The sequence below is a fragment of the Boleophthalmus pectinirostris genome, unplaced genomic scaffold, assembly GCF_026225935.1.
Source record: "Boleophthalmus pectinirostris isolate CB_2022bp ecotype Guang Dong unplaced genomic scaffold, ASM2622593v1 HiC_scaffold_21, whole genome shotgun sequence".
In the NCBI taxonomy this organism is placed as follows: Eukaryota; Metazoa; Chordata; class Actinopteri; order Gobiiformes; family Gobiidae; genus Boleophthalmus; species Boleophthalmus pectinirostris.
Genome location: NW_026571175.1, coordinates 3381243 through 3401857, shown reverse-complemented (window position 1 = coordinate 3401857; position 20615 = coordinate 3381243). Strand labels below are relative to the sequence as shown.

The window sequence follows — 20615 nt, the reverse complement described above, 5'->3', positions numbered from 1 at the left end:
ATTTGTGTGTTGGTTGTTCCCTGTACTTGGCCCCTGAATGTAACATGTGGCCCCTTAATGGCCCCTGTTTCAGAAAAATCCTAGAACCGCCACTTCTCTGGTAGATCATTTCCCTGCAGGACTTCTTATGTGTCCTGTGGTCCTGTAACCCCTCAAACTGTTTCCCACTGGTGCTTTTCAGGGTGCACACTCACCACACACACCACATGCTCCTTACCTTCTGCTGTCTCCACGCTGCTCTCTGGTTCAGGGGCCAAACCGGAGCACTTCCTGATCGTGCCATAAATACTTCTTGGCATTTGTGTGTTTATTCTGTTTTCTTAAGTTCATCATTAATAAATGATAGACACATGGGAGGTTATTACAGTATTTTTATTATGGTGGTTTACAGTTTGCTTTATGTTCATGAGTACAGTGTTAAACCTGAAAAACCCAGAGTGAAGTGAACTGATTAGATCAGGGGGAGGGGCTAAGGGGTAAGGGGGAGCTGGTCTGTTGTCTGTCCTTGACCTTTTTTTTCTGGACTGCTTCTTCTCACTTCTGTCTGAACCTGTGACAGAAAACACTCTGTTCCACCCTGTGATGTCATGTGGAATACAGGAAGTGCTCCATTGTGTTTTTAAACTCCAGACACCTTGACTAGAATCATTTGGATACATTCAGCCCTGGAACTGTCAATCTCTACTGAACTAAAGGTAAAAGGAGCTGATAACATGAAAACTACCACTTCATGACATCACAAGGTGAAATAGAGCATTTTGAGCTTTGGGGATGCAGACAGGCTGGACACTCAAACATGTGTGAATGAAACAATCCAAAAAGTCCACATCTGTTTATCAGGAGGTAACATTTTAACATGGTTTAAGGTCACAAGAGTTAATTTAGTGTAACACAGGACTTTTAAATCAAGATATGAACATTAATAACAGACCAATCAGGTGTGTCATCACCATAGAATATTGAAGAATATTGATGTAACACTTATTACAAGAAGTAGATAAGAACAAATGAGACAAAACCACAGGAGATTAGTGAAGTGTGCACCATAACTGTTTATATGAAACATATGACATCATTGATTTGGTATCAGATTATAATCTTACACACTCCTGATCAAAACTTTAAGACCAGTTAAAAATTTGCAGAAATTCATATGTTGCACTGTTGGATCTTAAGAAGGTTCTAAGTAGAGCCAGTAAGGTTGGAAGCCATCAGGACCAGAAAATAAAATTTTCTTCCACCTTTCAGTGTCCCATTTGGTGCTCTCGTACAAACTCCAAACGGCCAATTTTGTGCCGTTGAAGGAGACGAGGTCTTGAAGAAGACGTCTCTCCCTCTCCCTACCAAAGAGTCCGAATGTCAAAAGGCTCGTATCGCTCTCTGACTCCTCTCGTCTCCTCAGCGCAATGATGCTTGAACCAACGTGTCAGTATAGACCATAGGGCATCGACTGTAGAGACAGATTATTTGTCTTTCAACACAGCGGATGCCTGTGCAGCCCGAGTGCAGAAAGCGCCGCTCTGTGTGATTAACACGAAGCCACAAAGCCAGCGCCACCGCCAGAACCAAAACAGTTCATCTCCGTGTGTCAAAATATGTCATGATGCCAAATCTACAGTAGTTAGTGAGAGCGTCGAATGCAGGTGAGTGCACAAACGACGAGAAGAAATGGTTCAAACCCCAGCAGCTGAAATACACTTATACCCGATCAACACAACTATCCCCGCCCCCGAGAGAGCGTGAAATCCACTGAAATCCCACAAGACTCCGACATGACACCAGACAGAACAGCGGCTCTGTCTGCAGGAGACATGTGCAGCACATAACAATAATCCCTGTATAAAAAAGTGGACTAAGCGAGGAGGCAGGCTCTATATTATGAATATGATTTTCTGACAGACAAAATAGTGAACTAGGATCCTGTGTCACGGGTTAATACGAACACTTGACGAGAACATTTGACGACCAAAATGACGAGGCTCAGAGCAGCAGCCACAGAGAGAGAGACACAATATTCCAATGGAAGTCAATGACTAAAATCACTTTTAAGGGCAATTTTGTTACAGAGATTTAATAATCCATTTATGTATCGTTTTGGTTGTGTTTGGTTCAACAATGGTTTATTCAAGTCTATTTTTGTTAACAAGGGCAGACAGCATTAGGCTATTCTTATGTGAACAAGTCTGTATTATTTTAGACCTGTTGTTTCTGGTTCTTGTGCAGTTCTTGTGTTAAATGTTTTTTAGAAAGTAAAGTTTATTCGTCTTTGAGAGGGTGTATTTGCATTTTTAATCCATTGTCATTATATTAGTTGAAAATGGTCTCCAAATGTCAAGATTATCATTTATCACAATCATTTTTTGGTCAATTAATCGTCCAGCTAAATCTGTTATCGTTACAGGCCTACTTAAAACCCTTCTCTCGCAGATGCTGTGTAATGGTTATGGGACTGCAGTTGGCACCATTGACAAGCGTAATTTGGGCTGAGGATTGTCCCGTGTCTTGATGGACCAACTAGATCATCCGTCTCAGGGCTTGTGAAATTTTTTTGGGTCTACCACTTGACTTTTTTTCCTTTAACCCTCAGGATCTTTTAAGAAGTTTAAAATGACTGTCTTACTGCGTCCAACCTCAGCAGCAATGTCGCGCTGCACGAGGCCTTGCTGATGGAGTTAAAGGTTGTATGGAGGATTTTTTTTCAGTTTCAAATTGTCAATGAAAGTTTAAAATACCACTACAGAGACGCAGTAGCCTTGTAATTATCATGACCAAAAAAAAAAAAAGAATGAAAATCTATCAACTGTGGACGTAGTGAAGCCAGATAAACACCAGCCAATAGACAACCAGGCTCCCTCATTTTCTATTGGCTGTTAGGTCGTCAATCAAACTCCCTACATTTCTAGAGTAATTGACTCGCGGCGTGCTGGGATTACGTGGATTATGCAGCGATTCTTAGAGGCTTTTTCAAACAGCAGCTTCCTCGCAATTCGCACAAACTCTGTTGCGACGGCGGACGAGAATCCACGACCAGTTCGCCGCAAAAGAAAGTAAGTTTTTGAGGTCACTGAAAGAAGAAGAGAAGGGGAAAAGGAGCAAAACCAAACTGAGGTGATTCTTGGAGATTCCTTCCAGAGATGGTGCGACTGAAGCAGACGAAGGGTCTAAAGACTGAAGACGCGTCGATCGCAAAATTATTTCTAGACAGGTCACTTCAACAGTAATTCTGAATGCGCACTGGCTGTAAACAAACGTGATTTCTAGAGTATGGAGGCGGGAGGAGATGTTTCTACTGAGGGAGTTGTGGAGGAGGAAGGTGGTGTCACGCATGCACGTTTGAAAAAGGACTGTCGCTGTATTTCTCTTCCCTTAAAAAATCCTCTATACAACCTTTAATCTGACCGCGTTCAAAGAGAGAAATCTTTTTTGTCTTTGCTATCAGGAGGTGGTGACAGTGTGGATACTTGACAGAAAATGACACTGAATCCACATTTTAATGAAGATTTGAGCTTTAAAAGGATGTGGTCTTAAACTTTTGATCACCTTGATGAACAGCCTATTTCAGTTTAATAGTTGTTTGCAGTAAATTGCTTACTCAGTTTTTTCTTCTCCCATTTCTTCTTTTTGCTTTTTGAAGCACTACTTAGAACCTTCATAAGATCCAACAGTGCAAAATGTGAATTCTTGCAGATTTTCAACTGGTCTTAAAATTTTGATCAGGAGTGTATAAAATAAAGTTGGTGCATTATTTAGAAGCTCAGACTTTTTTCGATCTTTATTTCGCCAACTCCAGAACACGGCGGAGGACTGGTCCACTGTTGGTGTGAGGCAGCCCCACAAACACAACCAGCTCCAGATGTTTGTTCTGCCCAATGTGGACCTAAAGAAGAAGAAGATTGAAGGAGGATCAGAGAGTGTCACCGTTATTCAGCCCCAAAGACATGACTCTTGTCATTTGAGAGGACTTTAAATCAGGAGATTAACATGACAAGTTTGTGGAGCCACGTCCAAACAAATAATGACAAGGTTCAACATTTGTGGATCATAATTTGGAATATTTATTCTAATGTCAGTGAATCTCCCATAGAGTCATATAGAGCTGTTAAGAGATGATGTCACTTTCAAGTCCAACCAGAAACTTCACAGCTGATTTCTAGCTTTGGTTTTGTTCCTTATTCATGGAACAAGAGACAATGACCTTTGAACTGTATCAAATATGTAAATGATGTAGTAATAATCTGTCGTAACATGGGATGACCAGTGTGTATATCTCACTAACTGTCAGTCACTGCTTATGCTGGTTAAACCTACTCTAGCTTCATAGCTCAACCTCCCTCATAAACTTTAAGTCACAGTTATAATCCATGGAACTACAACAGGAACTGGATAAGACATTCCTCTCCATCCCAGAGTGACAGACTAGTGGCCACTCCAGGTACTGCAGCTCCCAGGAGATTGGGCTCAGAAAGAATTCTTCCAAAGAACACAATGCATTTTTTTGGAATTCAAACTGCCCATGTTCAGCTGACAGGACATCCACAGCTTTCACTAAGGTCAGGTTTTATAGGGATTCTTCTCTATTTTCACAACATGAATGTTTTCACAGTTTTAAATGGTCAAAGTGCCTAAAAGTTTGCTTTGTAAGATTTAGTCTAGCCCCTCTCTGAGCCCACACTGGCTCCACTCTAGCAGCTCTCACTCTGATTGGTCAGAACTGGTCACACGGTGCATGTTTCTGACATCACATAGGTGGGAGGAGCTAGTCTGTGCAGAGGAAATAATGCAGAAGAAAAAAATATTTGGGGGGATTTTACACCAATGAGCACAGATCACTGAAAACAGCTCAACACTTCAACTCATCTTCCAATTCTTATTAAACTTTCATGTTATAACCATAGATCTGTGCTTATAAACTTGTTGGCTTCAAACAACTGAAATATGTTTTTAACGTGACACGTGCTGTCGCTTAAAAAAGAGAGGAAATTGTAAACATCATTGTTTTCAATCAACTGATGAACCAGGAAGTGACATGACACTGAACAACTCTATAGGAGCTTAAAGTCTAATCATGACTTTGTTTGCTGGGGTAGTACCTGTGGTAACTACACATGAGGGTGATAGTTCTAATCTTTAGGATTCTTATTGTCAAAACATCATCAGAATATTGTCTTTGGGTTAATTAAAAAATAAAACAATTGTAGGAACTGACCTTGACAGTGTAGTTGGTTCCAGCTACAACTTGTGTCCTGTAGGATATGGCTTCAAAAGTCTCATATTTCTCTCCTCTCTTCTTCTCCACATCTCTCTTCACCTGAACAACAGCACAAGATTCACTCATAATACAGAGGGTCATTTTTTACGCCACTTATTTGTCTCCATGGATAAGTTAGTTTGCCTAAAATGTTATACAGTATTGCATTAAACATCTATCTTGTATTTATTAAAGGGCCCAGAGTACACTATTTTCTGATTTATGTTATAATGATGTTGATAACATGAATCAGGAAAAAAAAAAAAACACCAAAAAAGAACCACCTTAACGTGGTGGAGGGGTTTGAGTGCCCAAATGATCCCGGGAAGCAGATAGTGAGTGTCTGTTGGGGAGGTCTAGCAGAGCCCTCTGTCAGTGGCACCTGCAACTCACACCTCCACGAGAGCTTCTCCTATATTCACTGAGGTGGTCGGCAAGTTCCTTGGTGGCAAGGCTCCGGGGATGGACGAGATCCATCCAGAGTATCTTAAGTCTCTGGATGTTGAGGGTCTTGGCTGACACGCCTCTGCAACATCACGTGGCGGTCGGGGACAGTACCTGTGGACTGGCAGACTGGGGTAGTGGGCCCTATCCTTAAGAAGGGTGACCGAAGGGTGTGTTCCAACTACAGGGGAATCACACTCCTCAGCCTCCCCGGTAAGGTCTATTCCAGGGTACTGGAGAGGAGAATCTGACTGACAGTCGAGCTTCAGATTCAGGGGGAGCAGTGTTTTTTTCATCCTGGTCGTGGAACACTGGACCAGCTCTACACTCTCCATCGGGTGATTGAGGGGTCATGGGAGTTTGCCCAACCAGTCCACATGTGCTTTGTGGATCTAGAGAATGCATTTGACCGTGTCCCTCGTGGTGTCCTGTGAGGGGTGCTCCAGAAGTATGGGGTCTGTCCCACTGGAAGGAGGCCCAGGGAAGACCCAGGACATGCTGAAGGGTCTATGTCTAACGCCTCAGCCTCCCCCCAGAGGAGCTGGAGAAAGTGTCCAGGGTGACCAAAGTCTGAGAGTCCCTGCTTAGACTGCTGCCCCCGCGACCCGGCTCCGGATAAGTGGAAGAAAAGGGATGGATGGATGTTATAATGTTTCCTCATCACAAACATCAAAATCAGAATAAGTCTCCTGTGTACTGTCTGCATCGGATTATAAAATGCTTTATTATCAGAGAATTAGGAAGTGTGCTGTTATTCTCCTTTGGTGTCTAAAAGTTGTGAAAATCACTTATAAATTCATCGTGGTGAATAATGAGGCTCAGAATGCTTAAGGTAAGTGAGGAGTAACTTTGGATCACTTTAAAATGAACTGGTTCTGTTTTGGTTTTGAGGACAATCAGCGGCCTTAATGCCATACTGGGGAACTTTTTAGTCAAGCAATGTAGACAGAAGATGTGGGGGGCATGCTCTCAACAGAAAAGTTCCAGTGTGGCTTTAAGTTCCTGATACTTACAGAGTTACAGATGGCCTGCACCTCTGGGTCTGCAGGCTGGGACTCTCCAATGCCTCCTACGATGAGCTGTGGACGGATAGGCTCCAGATCCTGAACCCAGCGGAGTTTGGGTTTACTGTTGGGGGGAGGCTCTACATGCACTTTGAGCTCCAGATGTTTGTTGTGTCCAACATGGACCTAAAAAAGCAGAAGATTCAAGGTGGAACAAAAAGTGGTGACATTATTCACAATTGATGAAACAAATTTAAGACATAAAATTAATATGACAACTTTGTGGAGCCAGTCCCAAACAAATAATGAAAAGGCTGACTATTTGTAGATCATATGTCAGTATTCTCCCATAGAGTCACACAGAGTTGTTAAGTGTGACGTCACTTCTGGGTCCTTACAATTAAATTAAATTAATTACAATTTCATTTTTTTTTGCAACAACACATCTCATGATAAAACGAGATAGCTTGTGCTGCTCTTTCGGCTTGGCTCAGTGGTCAGTAGAGCTTTGTACAGCGGCTTAAGGGACCGACAGCACTTTACAAGGTGGCAGCCTTGACAACGAGTGGCCCCTGCCTTGACTATGTCCATCCCGACCACGTGAATCCTCGCAAAACCACTGGTACCCCTCCCCCCTACTTTCGCCAGCAAAATGAAAACGGTTGATGCATGTGCGCGTGCATGGGTTTACAGGGGTGTGTTCAGAACACAAATGCAGCCAGTTCTGTCACAGCCCATTCCAAATTCTATATTACTGGTGCCTTTACTAGTTCGTACTTGCATTGTGGGGCTAATGAGGCAAAGGCTGCAGATATTACCCACACTGGCAGTGCTTTAAACTGCTACAGCGCTGAAAAATTGGTTCAGATGCCATCACCATATATGTACTTGTACTGTTCCACTTCAGCCTCCAGCAGAAAAATACAGCCCCAGTCCTTAACACTAGTGCTAGTGCTAAAATCAAGAGATCAGGCCCTATGAGTCCAACAAAGCCTCATACAGAGCAGAGCCTACAGTTAGCATCACACCCTCAGGGAATGTTGATGACATTAGCTGCAGAGTATCAATAGAAGCTCAAAGTGCATGTGACAGGTTTTCATGTTTTTCTAATCATGACTTTGTTTGCTGCTTAATTCAAAAATAAATCAATTGTAGAAACTGACCTTGACAAAGTAGTTGTATCCATATACAGTTTGTTTCTTGTAGGATATGGCTCTGAAAGTCTCATATTTCTCTCCTCTCCGCGCCTCCACTTCACTCTTCACCTGAACAACAGCACAAGATTCACTCCCACTCAAACACTTAAAGTTGCTTCATGGAACTTTTCTAGTTTTTTAACTTAATGATTAAGTTAATGATTTTGCTGTGCCTGATTTTCGTTTTAAACAGTTTGCAGTGATCCAGAGTTATTCCTCACTTACCTTCTGCATTCAGAGCACCCTAATTATTCACCATGATGAGTTTATACGAGGTTGCCTCGCCACAGATCTGACCTGATGTGTCACCAGAAAAGTTCCACAGTGTAGCTTTAAGTTCATGATACTTACAGAGTCACACAGGGCCTGCACCTCTGGGTCTGCAGGTTGGGACTCTCCAATGCCTCCACACATGAACTCTCTTGGAATTTCAGGCATTTGTGGTTGTCGGGGTCTATGACATATGAACGGCTCTGGAGCTCGAAATCTCATGCCTTGAGGCCCTCTGACGCCTCCACACCGGAACACTCTTGGATTTTCAGGCATCATCATTTCCTGTTGTCGGGGTCTGTGACATATGAACGGCTCTGGAGGTATAACTCTCATGCCTTCCCGGTCCAAGTCAGAGATCTGGTCGTCTGTGGACTCGTGAACACTGCGGAGGACTGGTCCACTGTTGGTGTGAGGCAGCCCCACAAACACAACCAGCTCCAGATGTTTGTTCTGCCCAACGTGGACCTAAAGAAGCAGAAGTTTCAAGGAGGATCAGAGAGTGTCACCGTTATTCAGCCCCAAAGACGTGACTCTTGTCATTTGAGAGGACTTTAAATCAGGAGATTAACATGACAACTTTGTGGAGCCACGTCCAAACTAATAATGACAAGGTTCAACATTTGCGGATCATAATTTGGAATATTTATTCTAATGTCAGTGAATCTCCCATAGAGTCATATAGAGCTGTTAAGAGATGATGTCACTTCCAAGTCCAACAAGAAACTTCACAGTTGATTTCTATCTTTGGTTTTGTTCATTATTCATTGAACAAGAGACAATGACCTTTGAACTGTATCAAATATGTGAATGATGTAGTAATAATCTGTCGTAACATGGGATTACCAGTGTGTATATCTCACTAACTTGTCAGTCACTGCTTATGCTGGTTAAACCTACTCTAGTTGATGTTGCTCTGTCTGATCATGTCTGTGTCTTCTTTGACCTGTGTGTTATTCTCTAACCACCGTCTGGTCCTACAGTTGCTCGAAGGAGACACGTCAATGATAACATAGGTGCACTGCTCATGGAAATGATACATTTTGAAATTGCCTCATGTTCTAATGTTGATGATGTGTTGAACTCTGTGACTTCGAGTGTTTGAATGTTCTGGACACTATTGCCCCGCTGAAGGTTAAAATGGTTAAAGACGGGCAAAAAGCTCCGTGGGGGAATGATACCTCAGTCAGGGCACAGAAAAGAGAGTGCCGAAAGGCCGACCAGAAATGACGAAAGTCAAACCTCCATGTCCATTATGAGATTTACAGAGAAAAGATGCACATGTACAATGTACAGTTTGGGTAGAACAAGAGAGATACTTTTTGTACATTACTGAAAATTGCAGTAACAACTCTCATGTCCTGTTTAAAATAGTGAACAGATTAACAAACCTTCCAGCTCCACTGCCGTTAGAACTACTTTCCACATCTAAGTGTAATGAGTTTGCAGAATTCTTTAATGACAAGGTTCAGGGCATCAAAAATGCAATAAATTCCACAACACAAATAACAAGTATACAGCCACAGAGACACTTAGAGCTGAATCACTTTGCACCTGTAACTGACAAAACTGTTTTAGAGATCGTCACCAGTCTGAGTTCATCTTCATGCTGCTTCAACGTGTTACCCACTAGATTTCTGAAGTTCTTCCTCAACAGTTTGCTTTCATCACTTGCTCACATAGTTAACATGTCACTTCAATCTGGAACATTCCCAAGAGCGTTGAAAACTGCACTCATCAGCCTCTCCTAATGAAGAGCCGTCTTGACGTCACAATTTCCGACCCAACTCAAACCTGCCTTTTTTTTTTGGCGAAGTCTGTTTACCAACAGCTTATGAACTTTCTCCAAATGAACAACTCCTTTCTCCTTTAATGTTTTCCAGTCAGGTTTTAGAGCCCTCCACAGCACTGAGACTGCTCTGATCAAGGTGACAAATGACACCCGCCTGAACACTGACGCCGGCAAAGTCTCAGCGTTGATCCTGTTAGATCTGAGTGCTGCTTTTGACACTGTCGATCATGGGATCCTCTTACAGAGATTGGAGGACTGGGTGGGCATCTCTGGTACTGTACTAAACTGGTTCAAGTCTTATTTAGAAGACAGGAAGTATTTTGTTAAAATTGGAAACTGTGTCTCAGATCACATGGCCCTGACCTGTGGGGTGCCCCAGGGGTCAATCCTGGCCCCCCTTTTGTTCAGTCTCTACATGCTGCCCCCTGCAGGCCAGTTAATATGCAGCAAAAATGTGTCCTTCCACAACTCTGTAGAAGACACTCAGATCTATGTCTCAATGCACCAGGAGACTGTGGACCAGTGGACTCACTTTGTCACTGCATCCAACAGATCAGTGTGTGGATGCAAAACAACTTTCTCCAGCTAAACTCAGACAAGACTGAAGTCATAGTGTTTGGTCCACAGAAACAAAGAGACAGTGTCAGCAGTCACCTCCAGTCTCTCTCTCTGAAACATTCAACTCTAGAAATGTAAAGGGTAATAATGGACTCCGACTTGAACTTTAACAGCCACATCAAATCAATAACATCTGCAGCCTTTTTACCATCTAAAAAAACTGCAAAAATCAAACGTATTCTGTCTAAATCAGACTTGGACAGGCTTATCCATGCATTTGTCTCCAGTAGGACAGACTACTGTAACGTCCTCTCACTGGCCTCTCCAAACGAGCTGTGAGACGCTGCAGAACATCCAGAACATCCAGAACATTCAGAATGCTGAAGCTCGGGTCTTGACTCGAATCAGGAAGTACGAGCACATGAGTCCTGTGCTCAGGTCTCTGCACTGGCCCCTGTGGCTCAGAGACTTTAAAGCAGCTCTGTTTGTGTACAAGTGTCTCCGTGACCAGGCACCAAAGAATCTGTGACATGTTAGTGCAACATGAACCATCTACACTCTGAGGAGCTCAGGGACCGGCCTCCTGCTGGTGCCCAGAGTCAGGACTAAACACAGGGAGTCAGCATTTCAGATTCATGCAGCTAAAACTTGGAACAGTCTTCCTGAAGATGTAAGACAGGCCTCTACTCTGACTCTGTTTAAATCCAGGCTCAAAGTGATTCTGTTTAGCTGCACATGATTATTTATGTTTTGATTTGTCTGTATTGTGATTTTAATGTATTTCTTATTTTGTAAAGCACTTTGAATTACTTTGAGTACAGATTGTGCTGTACAAATAAACTTGACTTGCCTTACTCTAGCTTTGTAGCTTAACCTCCCTCGTACAGTTTCTGTCACAGTGTCACAGTTATAATCCATGGAACTACAACAGGAACTGGATAAGACATTCCTCTCCATCCCAGAGTGAGACGGACTAGTGGCCACTCCAGGTACTGCAGCTCCCCATGTTCAGCTGACAGGACATCCACAACTTTTCACTAAAGTCAGGTTTCTCTATTTTCACAACATGAATGTTTTCACAGTTTTAAATGGTCAAAGTGTCTAAAAGTTTGCTTTGTAAGATTTAGTCTAGCCCCTCTCTGAGCCCACACTGGCTCCACTCTAGCAGCTCTCACTCTGATTGGTCAGAACTGGTCACACGGTGCATGTTTCTGACATCACACAGGTGGGAGGAGCTAGTCTGTGCAGAGGAAATAATGCAGAAGAAAAAAATATTTGGGGGGATTTTACACCAATGAGCACAGATCACTGAAAACAGCTCAACACTTCAACTCATCTTCCAATTCTTATTAAACTTTCATGTTATAACCATGGATCTGTGCTTATAAACTTGTTGGCTTCAAACAACTGAAATGTGTTTTTAACGTGACACGTGCTGTCGCTTAAAAAGAGAGGAAATTGTAAACATCATTGTTTTCAACCAACTGATGAACCAGGAAGTGACATGACACTGAACAACTCTATAGGAGCTTAAAGTCTAATCATGACTTTGTTTGCTGGGGTAGTACCTGTGCTAATTACACATGAGGGTGATAGTTCTAATCTTTAGGATTCTTATTGTCAAAACATCATCAGAATATTGTCTTTGGGTTAATTAAAAAATAAAACAATTGTAGGAACTGACCTTGACAAAGTAGTTGCATCCAGCTACAGTTTGTGTCCTGTAGGATATGGCTTCAAAAGTCTCATATTTCTCTCCTCTCTTCTCCTCCACATCTCTCTTCACCTGAACAACAGCACAAGATTCACTCATAACACAGAGGGTCATTTTTTACGCCATTTGTTTGTCTCTATGGATAAGTTAGTTTGTCGGAAATGTTCCACAGTATTGCATTAAATATCTATCAATCTAAAAATGAACTAGTTCTATTTTGGGTTTGAGGACAATCAGTGCCCTTATTGCAATGCTGTGGAACTTTCCAGGAAAGCAATGTAGGCAGAAGATGTGTGGGGGTGTGCCTTCAACAGAAAAGTTCCACAGTGTGGTTTTATGTGTGTGACACTTACAGAGTCACAGATGGCCTGCACCCCTGGGTCTGCACGTTGGGGCCTTCCGATGCCTCCTAAAACAGGCCCACGTGGACGAACAGGCCGTCTGATTTCCTGCCGCAAGTCAGAGATCTGGTCATCTGTGAAATCCTTAACCCCGCGGAGGTCGGGCCGACTGTTGGGGAAAGGCATTACATACAAAAAGAGCTCCAGATGTTTGTTGCCACCAACATGGACCTAAAGAAGCAAAAGATTCCAGGATAAACAAAAAGTGGTGACATTATTCACAACTGCTGAAAGGAACTGAAGACATAAGATTAATATGACAATTTTGTGTAGCCAATCCCAAACAAATAATGAAAAAGTTGACTATTGACTATCCTCAATCCAAGGTTTGACTACTGATTGGATTTGTCTCTCCAGTACCCTGGAATAGACCTTACTGGGGAGGCTGAGGAGTGTGATTCCCCTGCAGTTGGAACACACCCTCCCATCGCCCTTCTTAAACAGACAGAACACCACCCTGCTCTGTCAGCCCAGAGGTACTGTCCCCAACTGCCACGTGATGTTGCAGAGGCGTGTCAGTCAAGACAGCCCCACAACATCCACGGATTTAAGATACTCAGGACAGATCTCATCCATCCCCAGTGACTTGCCACCAAGGAGCTTGTCATCTTCAGCCAGGGTGATGGACGAGTCCACCTCCAAGTCTCCAGCCTCTTCTTTCTCCTTGAAATTGATTGAGGAGATCCTCAATGTATTCCTTCCATCACCCAGTGACATCCCCAGTCGAGGTCAACAGCTCTCCCCCCGCACTGTAAACAGTGTTGGTGAAGTACTCTCCTGAGGTGTTGGACGGTTTGCCAGAATTTCTTTGAGGCTGACTGATAGTCCTCCTCCATGGCTTCCCCGAACTCCTCCCAGCCCCGGGTTTTTGCCTCTGTGACTGCACTGGCAGCAGCTCACTTGGCTTACAAGTGCCACTGACAGAGGGTCTGCCAGACCTTCCCAACACACACTGACTATATGCTTGGGTCTGCCAGGCCTTTCCGGCTTCCTCCTCAAACAGTGGACCCAAGTCACAACCAGGTGGTGATCGGTGGACAGCTCTGCCCCTCTCTTCACCCGAGTGTCCAAGACACGCGGCCGAAAATCAGATGAAACGACGACAAAGTCGATCATCGATCTCCGGCCTAGGGCGTCCTATTGTCTCGTGAACTGGTGGACACCCTTGTGCTTGAACATGGTGTTTGTTATGGACAAACTGTGACTAGCACAGAAGTCCAGTAACAGAACACCGATTGGGTTCAGATCAGGGAGGCCGTGCTTCCCGATCACCCCTCTCCAGGTGTTACTGGTGTTGCCCACGTGGGTGTTGAAGACTCCCAGTCTAACAACGAAGTCCCCAGTCGGTACAATTTCTAGTACCCCTTCCAGGGACTCTAAGAAGACCGGGTACTCTGCACTGTTGTTCGGCCCATAGGTCCCCACCCAAAGGGGCAGGGACATGAACCTTTCTTTCACTGGGGTGAACTCCAACACGTGGCGGCTCAGCTCTAGGGCTGTAAGTAAGCCCACACAAGGTTGCCACCGCTCCACGTGGGCAACACAAGCCCAACTATATTTAGGCGGTACCTCTCAACCTCTTGCACAAGCTCAGGCCACCACCCCCCTTCATTTGACCGGAGCTGAATGTTTTGGGTCACATGACACTCTTTAAGTTCACTTCTTTCTACAGTCTATGAGTCTAACAAAGCCTCATACAGAGCAGAGCCTACAGTTAGCATCACACCCTCAGGGAATGTTGACGACATCAGCTGCAGAGTATCAATAGAAGCTCAAAGTGCATGTGACAGGTTTTCATGTTTTTCTATTCGTGACTTTGTTTGCTGCTTAATTAAAAAAATAAAACAATTGTAGAAACTGACCTTGACAAAGTAGTTGTATCCTTTTACAGTTTGTTGTTTGTAGGATATGGCTTTGAAAGTCTCATATTTCTCTCCTCTCCGCGCCTCCACTTCACTCTTCACCTGAACAACAGCACAAGATTCACTCCCACTCAAACACTTAAAGTTGCTTCATGGAACTTTTCTAGTTTTTTAACTTAACTTAATGCTTTTGCTGTACCTTTTCATTTTAAACAGTTTGCAGTGATCCAGAGTTATTCCTCACTTACCTTCTGCATTCAGAGCACCCTAATTATTCAACATGATGAGCTTATATAAGGTTGCCTCTCTACAAATCTGACCTAATGTGTCACCAGAAAGTTCCATAGTGTAGCTTTAAATTCATGATACTTACAGAGTCACACAGTGCCTGAACCTCTGGGTCTGCAGGTTGGGACTCTCCGATGCCTCCACATCCATATTGTCGGGGTCTGAATGGCTCTAGAGTTCTAAATCTCATGCTTTGGGGCTCTCTGACGCCTCCACATATGAGCTCTTTTGGAGATTCAGGCATCATCATTTGTGGTTGTCGGGGTCTATGACATATGAACGGCTCTGGACCTCGAAATCTCATGCCTTGAGGCCCTCCGACGCCTCCACACCGGAACACTCTTGGATTTTCAGGCATCATCATTTCCTGTCGTCGGGGTCTGTGACATATGAACGGCTCTGGAGGTATAACTCTCATGCCTTCCCGGTCCAAGTCAGAGATCTGGTCATCTGTGGACTCGTGAACACTGCGGAGGACTGGTCCACTGTTGGTGTGAGGCAGCCCCACAAACACAACCAGCTCCAGATGTTTGTTCTGCCCAACGTGGACCTAAAGATGCAGAAGATTCAAGGAGGATCAGAGAGTGTCACCGTTATTCAGCCCCAAAGACGTGACTCTTGTCATTTGAGAGGACTTTAAATCAGGAGATTAACATGACAAGTTTGTGGAGCCACGTCCAAACTAATAATGACAAGGTTCAACATTTGCGGATCATAATTTGGAATATTTATTCTAATGTCAGTGAATCTCCCATAGAGTCATATAGAGCTGTTAAGAGATGATGTCACTTCCAAGTCCAACAAGAAACTTCACAGTTGATTTCTAGCTTTGGTTTTGTTCCTTATTCATGGAGCAAGAGACGTTTACCTTTCAATTGTATCAAATATGTGAATGATGTAGTAATAATCTGTCGTAACATGGGATTACCAGTGTGTATATCTCACTAACTGTCAGTCACTGCTTATGCTGGTTAACCTACTCTAGTTGATGTTGCTCTGTCTGATCATTTCTGTGTCTTCTTTGACCTGTGTGTTATTCTCTAACCACCGTCTGGTCCTACAGTTGCTCGAAGGAGACACGTCAATGATAACATAGGTGCACTGCTCATGGAAATGATACATTTTGAAATTGCCTCATGTTCTAATGTTGATGATGTGTTGAACTCTGTGACTTCGAGTGTTTTGAATGTTCTGGACACTATTGCCCCGCTGAAGGTTAAAATGGTTAAAGACGGGCAAAAAGCTCCGTGGGGGAATGATACCTCAGTCAGGGCACAGAAAAGAGAGTGCCGAAAGGCCGACCAGAAATGACGAAAGTCAAACCTCCATGTCCATTATGAGATTTACAGAGAAAAGATGCACATGTACAATGTACAGTTTGGGTAGAACAAGAGAGATACTTTTTGTACATTACTGAAAATTGCAGTAACAACTCTCATGTCCTGTTTAAAATAGTGAACAGATTAACAAATCTTCCAGCTCCACTGCCGTTAGAACTACTTTCCACATCTAAGTGTAATGAGTTTGCAGAATTCTTTAATGACAAGGTTCAGGGCATCAAAAATGCAATAAATTCCACAACACAAATAACAAGTATACAGCCACAGAGACACTTAGAGCTGAATCACTTTGCACCTGTAACTGACAAAACTGTTTTAGAGATCGTCACCAGTCTGAGTTCATCTTCATGCTGCTTCAACGTGTTACCCACTAGATTTCTGAAGTTCTTCCTCAACAGTTTGCTTTCATCACTTGCTCACATAGTTAACATGTCACTTCAATCTGGAACATTCCCAAGAGCGTTGAAAACTGCACTCATCAGCCTCTCCTAATGAAGAGCCGTCTTGACGTCACAATTTCCGACCCAACTCAAATCTGCCTTTTTTTTTTGGCGAAGTCTGTTTACCAACAGCTTATGAACTTTCTCCAAATGAACAACTCCTTTCTCCTTTAATGTTTTCCAGTCAGGTTTTAGAGCCTCCACAGCACTGAGACTGCTCTGATCAAGGTGACAAATGACACCCGCCTGAACACTGACGCCGGCAAAGTCTCAGTCTTGATCCTGTTAGATCTGAGTGCTGCTTTTGACACTGTCGATCATGGGATCCTCTTACAGAGACTGGAGGACTGGGTGGGCATCTCTGGTACTGTACTAAACTGGTTCAAGTCTTATTTAAAAGACAGGAAGTATTTTGTTAAAATTGGAAACTGTGTCTCAGATCACATGGCCCTGACCTGTGGGGTGCCCCAGGGGTCAATCCTGGCCCCCCTTTTGTTCAGTCTCTACATGCTGCCCCCTGCAGGCCAGTTAATATGCAGCAAAAATGTGTCCTTCCACAACTCTGTAGAAGACACTCAGATCTATGTCTCAATGCACCAGGAGACTGTGGACCAGTGGACTCACTTTGTCACTGCATCCAACAGATCAGTGTGTGGATGCAAAACAACTTTCTCCAGCTAAACTCAGACAAGACTGAAGTCATAGTGTTTGGTCCACAGAAACAAAGAGACACTGTCAGCAGTCACCTCCAGTCTCTCTCTCTGAAACATTCAACTCTAGAAAATAAAGGGTAATAATGGACTCCGACTTGAACTTTAACAGCCACATCAAATCAATAACATCTGCAGCCTTTTACCATCTAAAAAACTGCAAAAATCAAACGTATTCTGTCTAAATCAGACTTGGACAGGCTTATCCATGCATTTGTCTCCAGTAGGACAGACTACTGTAACGTCCTCTCACTGGCCTCTCCAAACGAGCTGTGAGACGCTGCAGAACATCCAGAACATCCAGAACATTCAGAATGCTGAAGCTCGGGTCTTGACTCGAATCAGGAAGTACGAGCACATGAGTCCTGTGCTCAGGTCTCTGCACTGCCCCCTGTGGCTCAGAGACTTTAAAGCAGCTCTGTTTGTGTACAAGTGTCTCCGTGACCAGGCACCAAAGAATCTGTGACATGTTAGTGCAACATGAACCATCTACACTCTGAGGAGCTCAGGGACCGGCCTCCTGCTGGTGCCCAGAGTCAGGACTAAACACAGGGAGTCAGCATTTCAGATTCATGCAGCTAAAACTTGGAACAGTCTTCCTGAAGATGTAAGACAGGCCTCTACTCTGACTCTGTTTAAATCCAGGCTCAAAGTGATTCTGTTTAGCTGCACATGATTATTTATGTTTTGATTTGTCTGTATTGTGATTTTAATGTATTTCTTATTTTGTAAAGCACTTTGAATTACTTTGAGTACAGATTGTGCTGTACAAATAAACTTGACTTGCCTTACTCTAGCTTTGTAGCTTAACCTCCCTCGTACAGTTTCTGTCACAGTGTCGCAGTTATAATCCATGGAACTACAACAGGAACTGGATAAGACATTCCTCTCCATCCCAGAGTGAGACGGACTAGTGGCCACTCCAGGTACTGCAGCTCCCCATGTTCAGCTGACAGGACATCCACAACTTTCACTAAAGTCAGGTTTTATAGGGATTTTTCTCTATTTTCACAACATGAATGTTTTCACAGTTTTAAATGGTCAAAGTGTCTAAAAGTTTGCTTTGTAAGATTTAGTCTAGCCCCTCTCTGAGCCCACACTGGCTCCACTCTAGCAGCTCTCACTCTGATTGGTCAGAACTGGTCACACGGTGCATGTTTCTGACATCACACAGGTGGGAGGAGCTAGTCTGTGCAGAGGAAATAATGCAGAAGAAAACAGCTCAACACTTCAACTCATCTTCCAATTCTTATTAAACTTTCATGTTATAACCGTAGATCTGTGCTTATAAACTTGTTGGCTTCAAAGAACTGAAATATGTTTTTAACGTGACATGTGCTGTCGCTTAAAAAAGAGAGGAAATTGTAAACATCATTGTTTTCAATCAACTGATGAACCAGGAAGTGACATGACACTGAACAACTCTATAGGAGCTTAAAGTCTAATCATGACTTTGTTTGCTGGGGTAGTACCTGTGCTAATTACACATGAGGGTGATAGTTCTAATCTTTAGGATTCTTATTGTCAAAACATCATCAGAAATTGTCTTTGGGTTAATTAAAAAATAAAACAATTGTAGGAACTGACCTTGACAAAGTAGTTGCATCCAGCTACAGTTTGTGTCCTGTAGGATATGGCTTCAAAAGTCTCATATTTCTCTCCTCTCTTCTCCTCCACATCTCTCTTCACCTGAACAACAGCACAAGATTCACTCATAACACAGAGGGTCATTTTTTACGCCATTTGCTTGTCTCTATGGATAAGTTAGTTTGTCGGAAATGTTCCACAGTATTGCATTAAATATCTATCAATCTAAAAATGAACTAGTTCTATTTTGGGTTTGAGGACAATCAGTGCCCTTATTGCAATGCTGGGGAACTTTCCAGGAAAGCAATGTAGGCAGAAGATGTGTGAGGTGTGCCTTCAACAGAAAAGTTCCACAGTGTGGTTTTATGTGTGTGACACTTACAGAGTCACAGATGGCCTGCACCCCTGGGTCTGCACGTTGGGGCCTTCCGATGCCTCCTAAAACAGGCCCACGTGGACGAACAGGCCGTCTGATTTCCTGCCGCAAGTCAGAGATCTGGTCATCTGTGAAATCCTTAACCCCGCGGAGGTCGGGCCGACTGTTGGGGGAAGGCATTACATACAAAAAGAGCTCCAGATGTTTGTTGCCACCAACATGGACCTAAAGAAGCAAAAGATTCCAGGATAAACAAAAAGTGGTGACATTATTCACAACTGCTGAAAGGAACTGAAGACATAAGATTAATATGACAATTTTGTGTAGCCAATCCCAAACAAATAATGAAAAAGTTGACTATTGACTATCCTCAATCCAAGGTTTGACTACTGATTGGATTTGTCTCTCCAGTACCCTGGAATAGACCTTACTGGGGAGGCTGAGGAGTGTGATTCCCCTGCAGTTGGAACACACCCTCCCGTTGCCCTTCTTAAACAGACAGAACACCACCCTGCTCTGTCAGCCCAGAGGTACTGTCCCCAACTGCCACGTGATGTTGCAGAGGCATGTCAGTCAAGACAGCCCCACAACATCCACGGATTTAAGATACTCAGGACAGATCTCATCCATCCCCAGTGACTTGCCACCAAGGAGCTTGTCATCTTCAGCCAGGGTGATGGACGAGTCCACCTCCAAGTCTCCAGCCTCTTCTTTCTCCTTGAAATTGATTGAGGAGATCCTCAATGTATTCCTTCCATCACCCAGTGACATCCCCAGTCGAGGTCAACAGCTCTCCCCCCGCACTGTAAACAGTGTTGGTGAAGTACTCTCCTGAGGTGTTGGACGGTTTGCCAGAATTTCTTTGAGGCTGACTGATAGTCCTCCTCCATGGCTTCCCCGAACTCCTCCCAGCCCCGGGTTTTTGCCTCTGTGACTGCACTGGCAGCAGCTCACTTGGCTTACAAGTGCCACTGACAGAGGGTCTGCCAGACCTTCCCAACACACACTGACTATATGCTTGGGTCTGCCAGGCCTTTCCGGCTTCCTCCTCAAACAGTGGACCCAAGTCACAACCAGGCGGTGATCGGTGGACAGCTCTGCCCCTCTCTTCATCCGATTGTCCAAGACACGCAGCATGAGGTCAGATGACACGACAACAAAGTTGATCATCGACCTCCGGCCTAGGGCGTCCCCCCCCGTCAAGTCACCACAGCCAGATGCTGTGTCTGTGGACTGGGTCAATGACAAACCCGTCTATGACTGCCACCAAGTCCTCTGTGCACTTGACCCTTATGAATCCCTCTGCAGGTGGTGAGCCCACAGGAGGGTGGAGCAATGTTGTCCTTTCAGACTGAGCCCGGCCGGGCCCCAATTTTTTTTGTTAT

General features: G+C 43.8%; 1 protein-coding gene across 2 annotated transcripts in view; it reads right to left on the bottom strand.

Annotated features, from left to right (window-relative positions):
• Nucleotides 1-359: 359 nt before the first annotated feature.
• LOC110159253 (uncharacterized) overlaps nt 360-20615 on the bottom strand; it is a 21194-nt gene continuing 938 nt past the window's right edge. The window contains exons 3-13 of one of the 2 annotated variants that reach the window (XM_055157153.1): nt 19237-19455; nt 18855-18956; nt 14863-15327; nt 14490-14591; nt 12580-12798; nt 12197-12298; nt 8244-8630; nt 7860-7961; nt 6706-6882; nt 5207-5308; nt 360-3877 (exon numbers count right to left, since the gene is read on the bottom strand). In XM_055157153.1, the coding sequence (XP_055013128.1) occupies nt 3773-3877; nt 5207-5308; nt 6706-6882; nt 7860-7961; nt 8244-8630; nt 12197-12298; nt 12580-12798; nt 14490-14591; nt 14863-15327; nt 18855-18956; nt 19237-19455 (2082 nt within the window). In that variant the 3' untranslated portion in view covers nt 360-3772. The remainder of the gene's footprint in view (nt 3878-5206; nt 5309-6705; nt 6883-7859; nt 7962-8243; nt 8631-12196; nt 12299-12579; nt 12799-14489; nt 14592-14862; nt 15328-18854; nt 18957-19236; nt 19456-20615) is intronic. The other variant, XM_055157154.1, reaches the window with a different exon arrangement.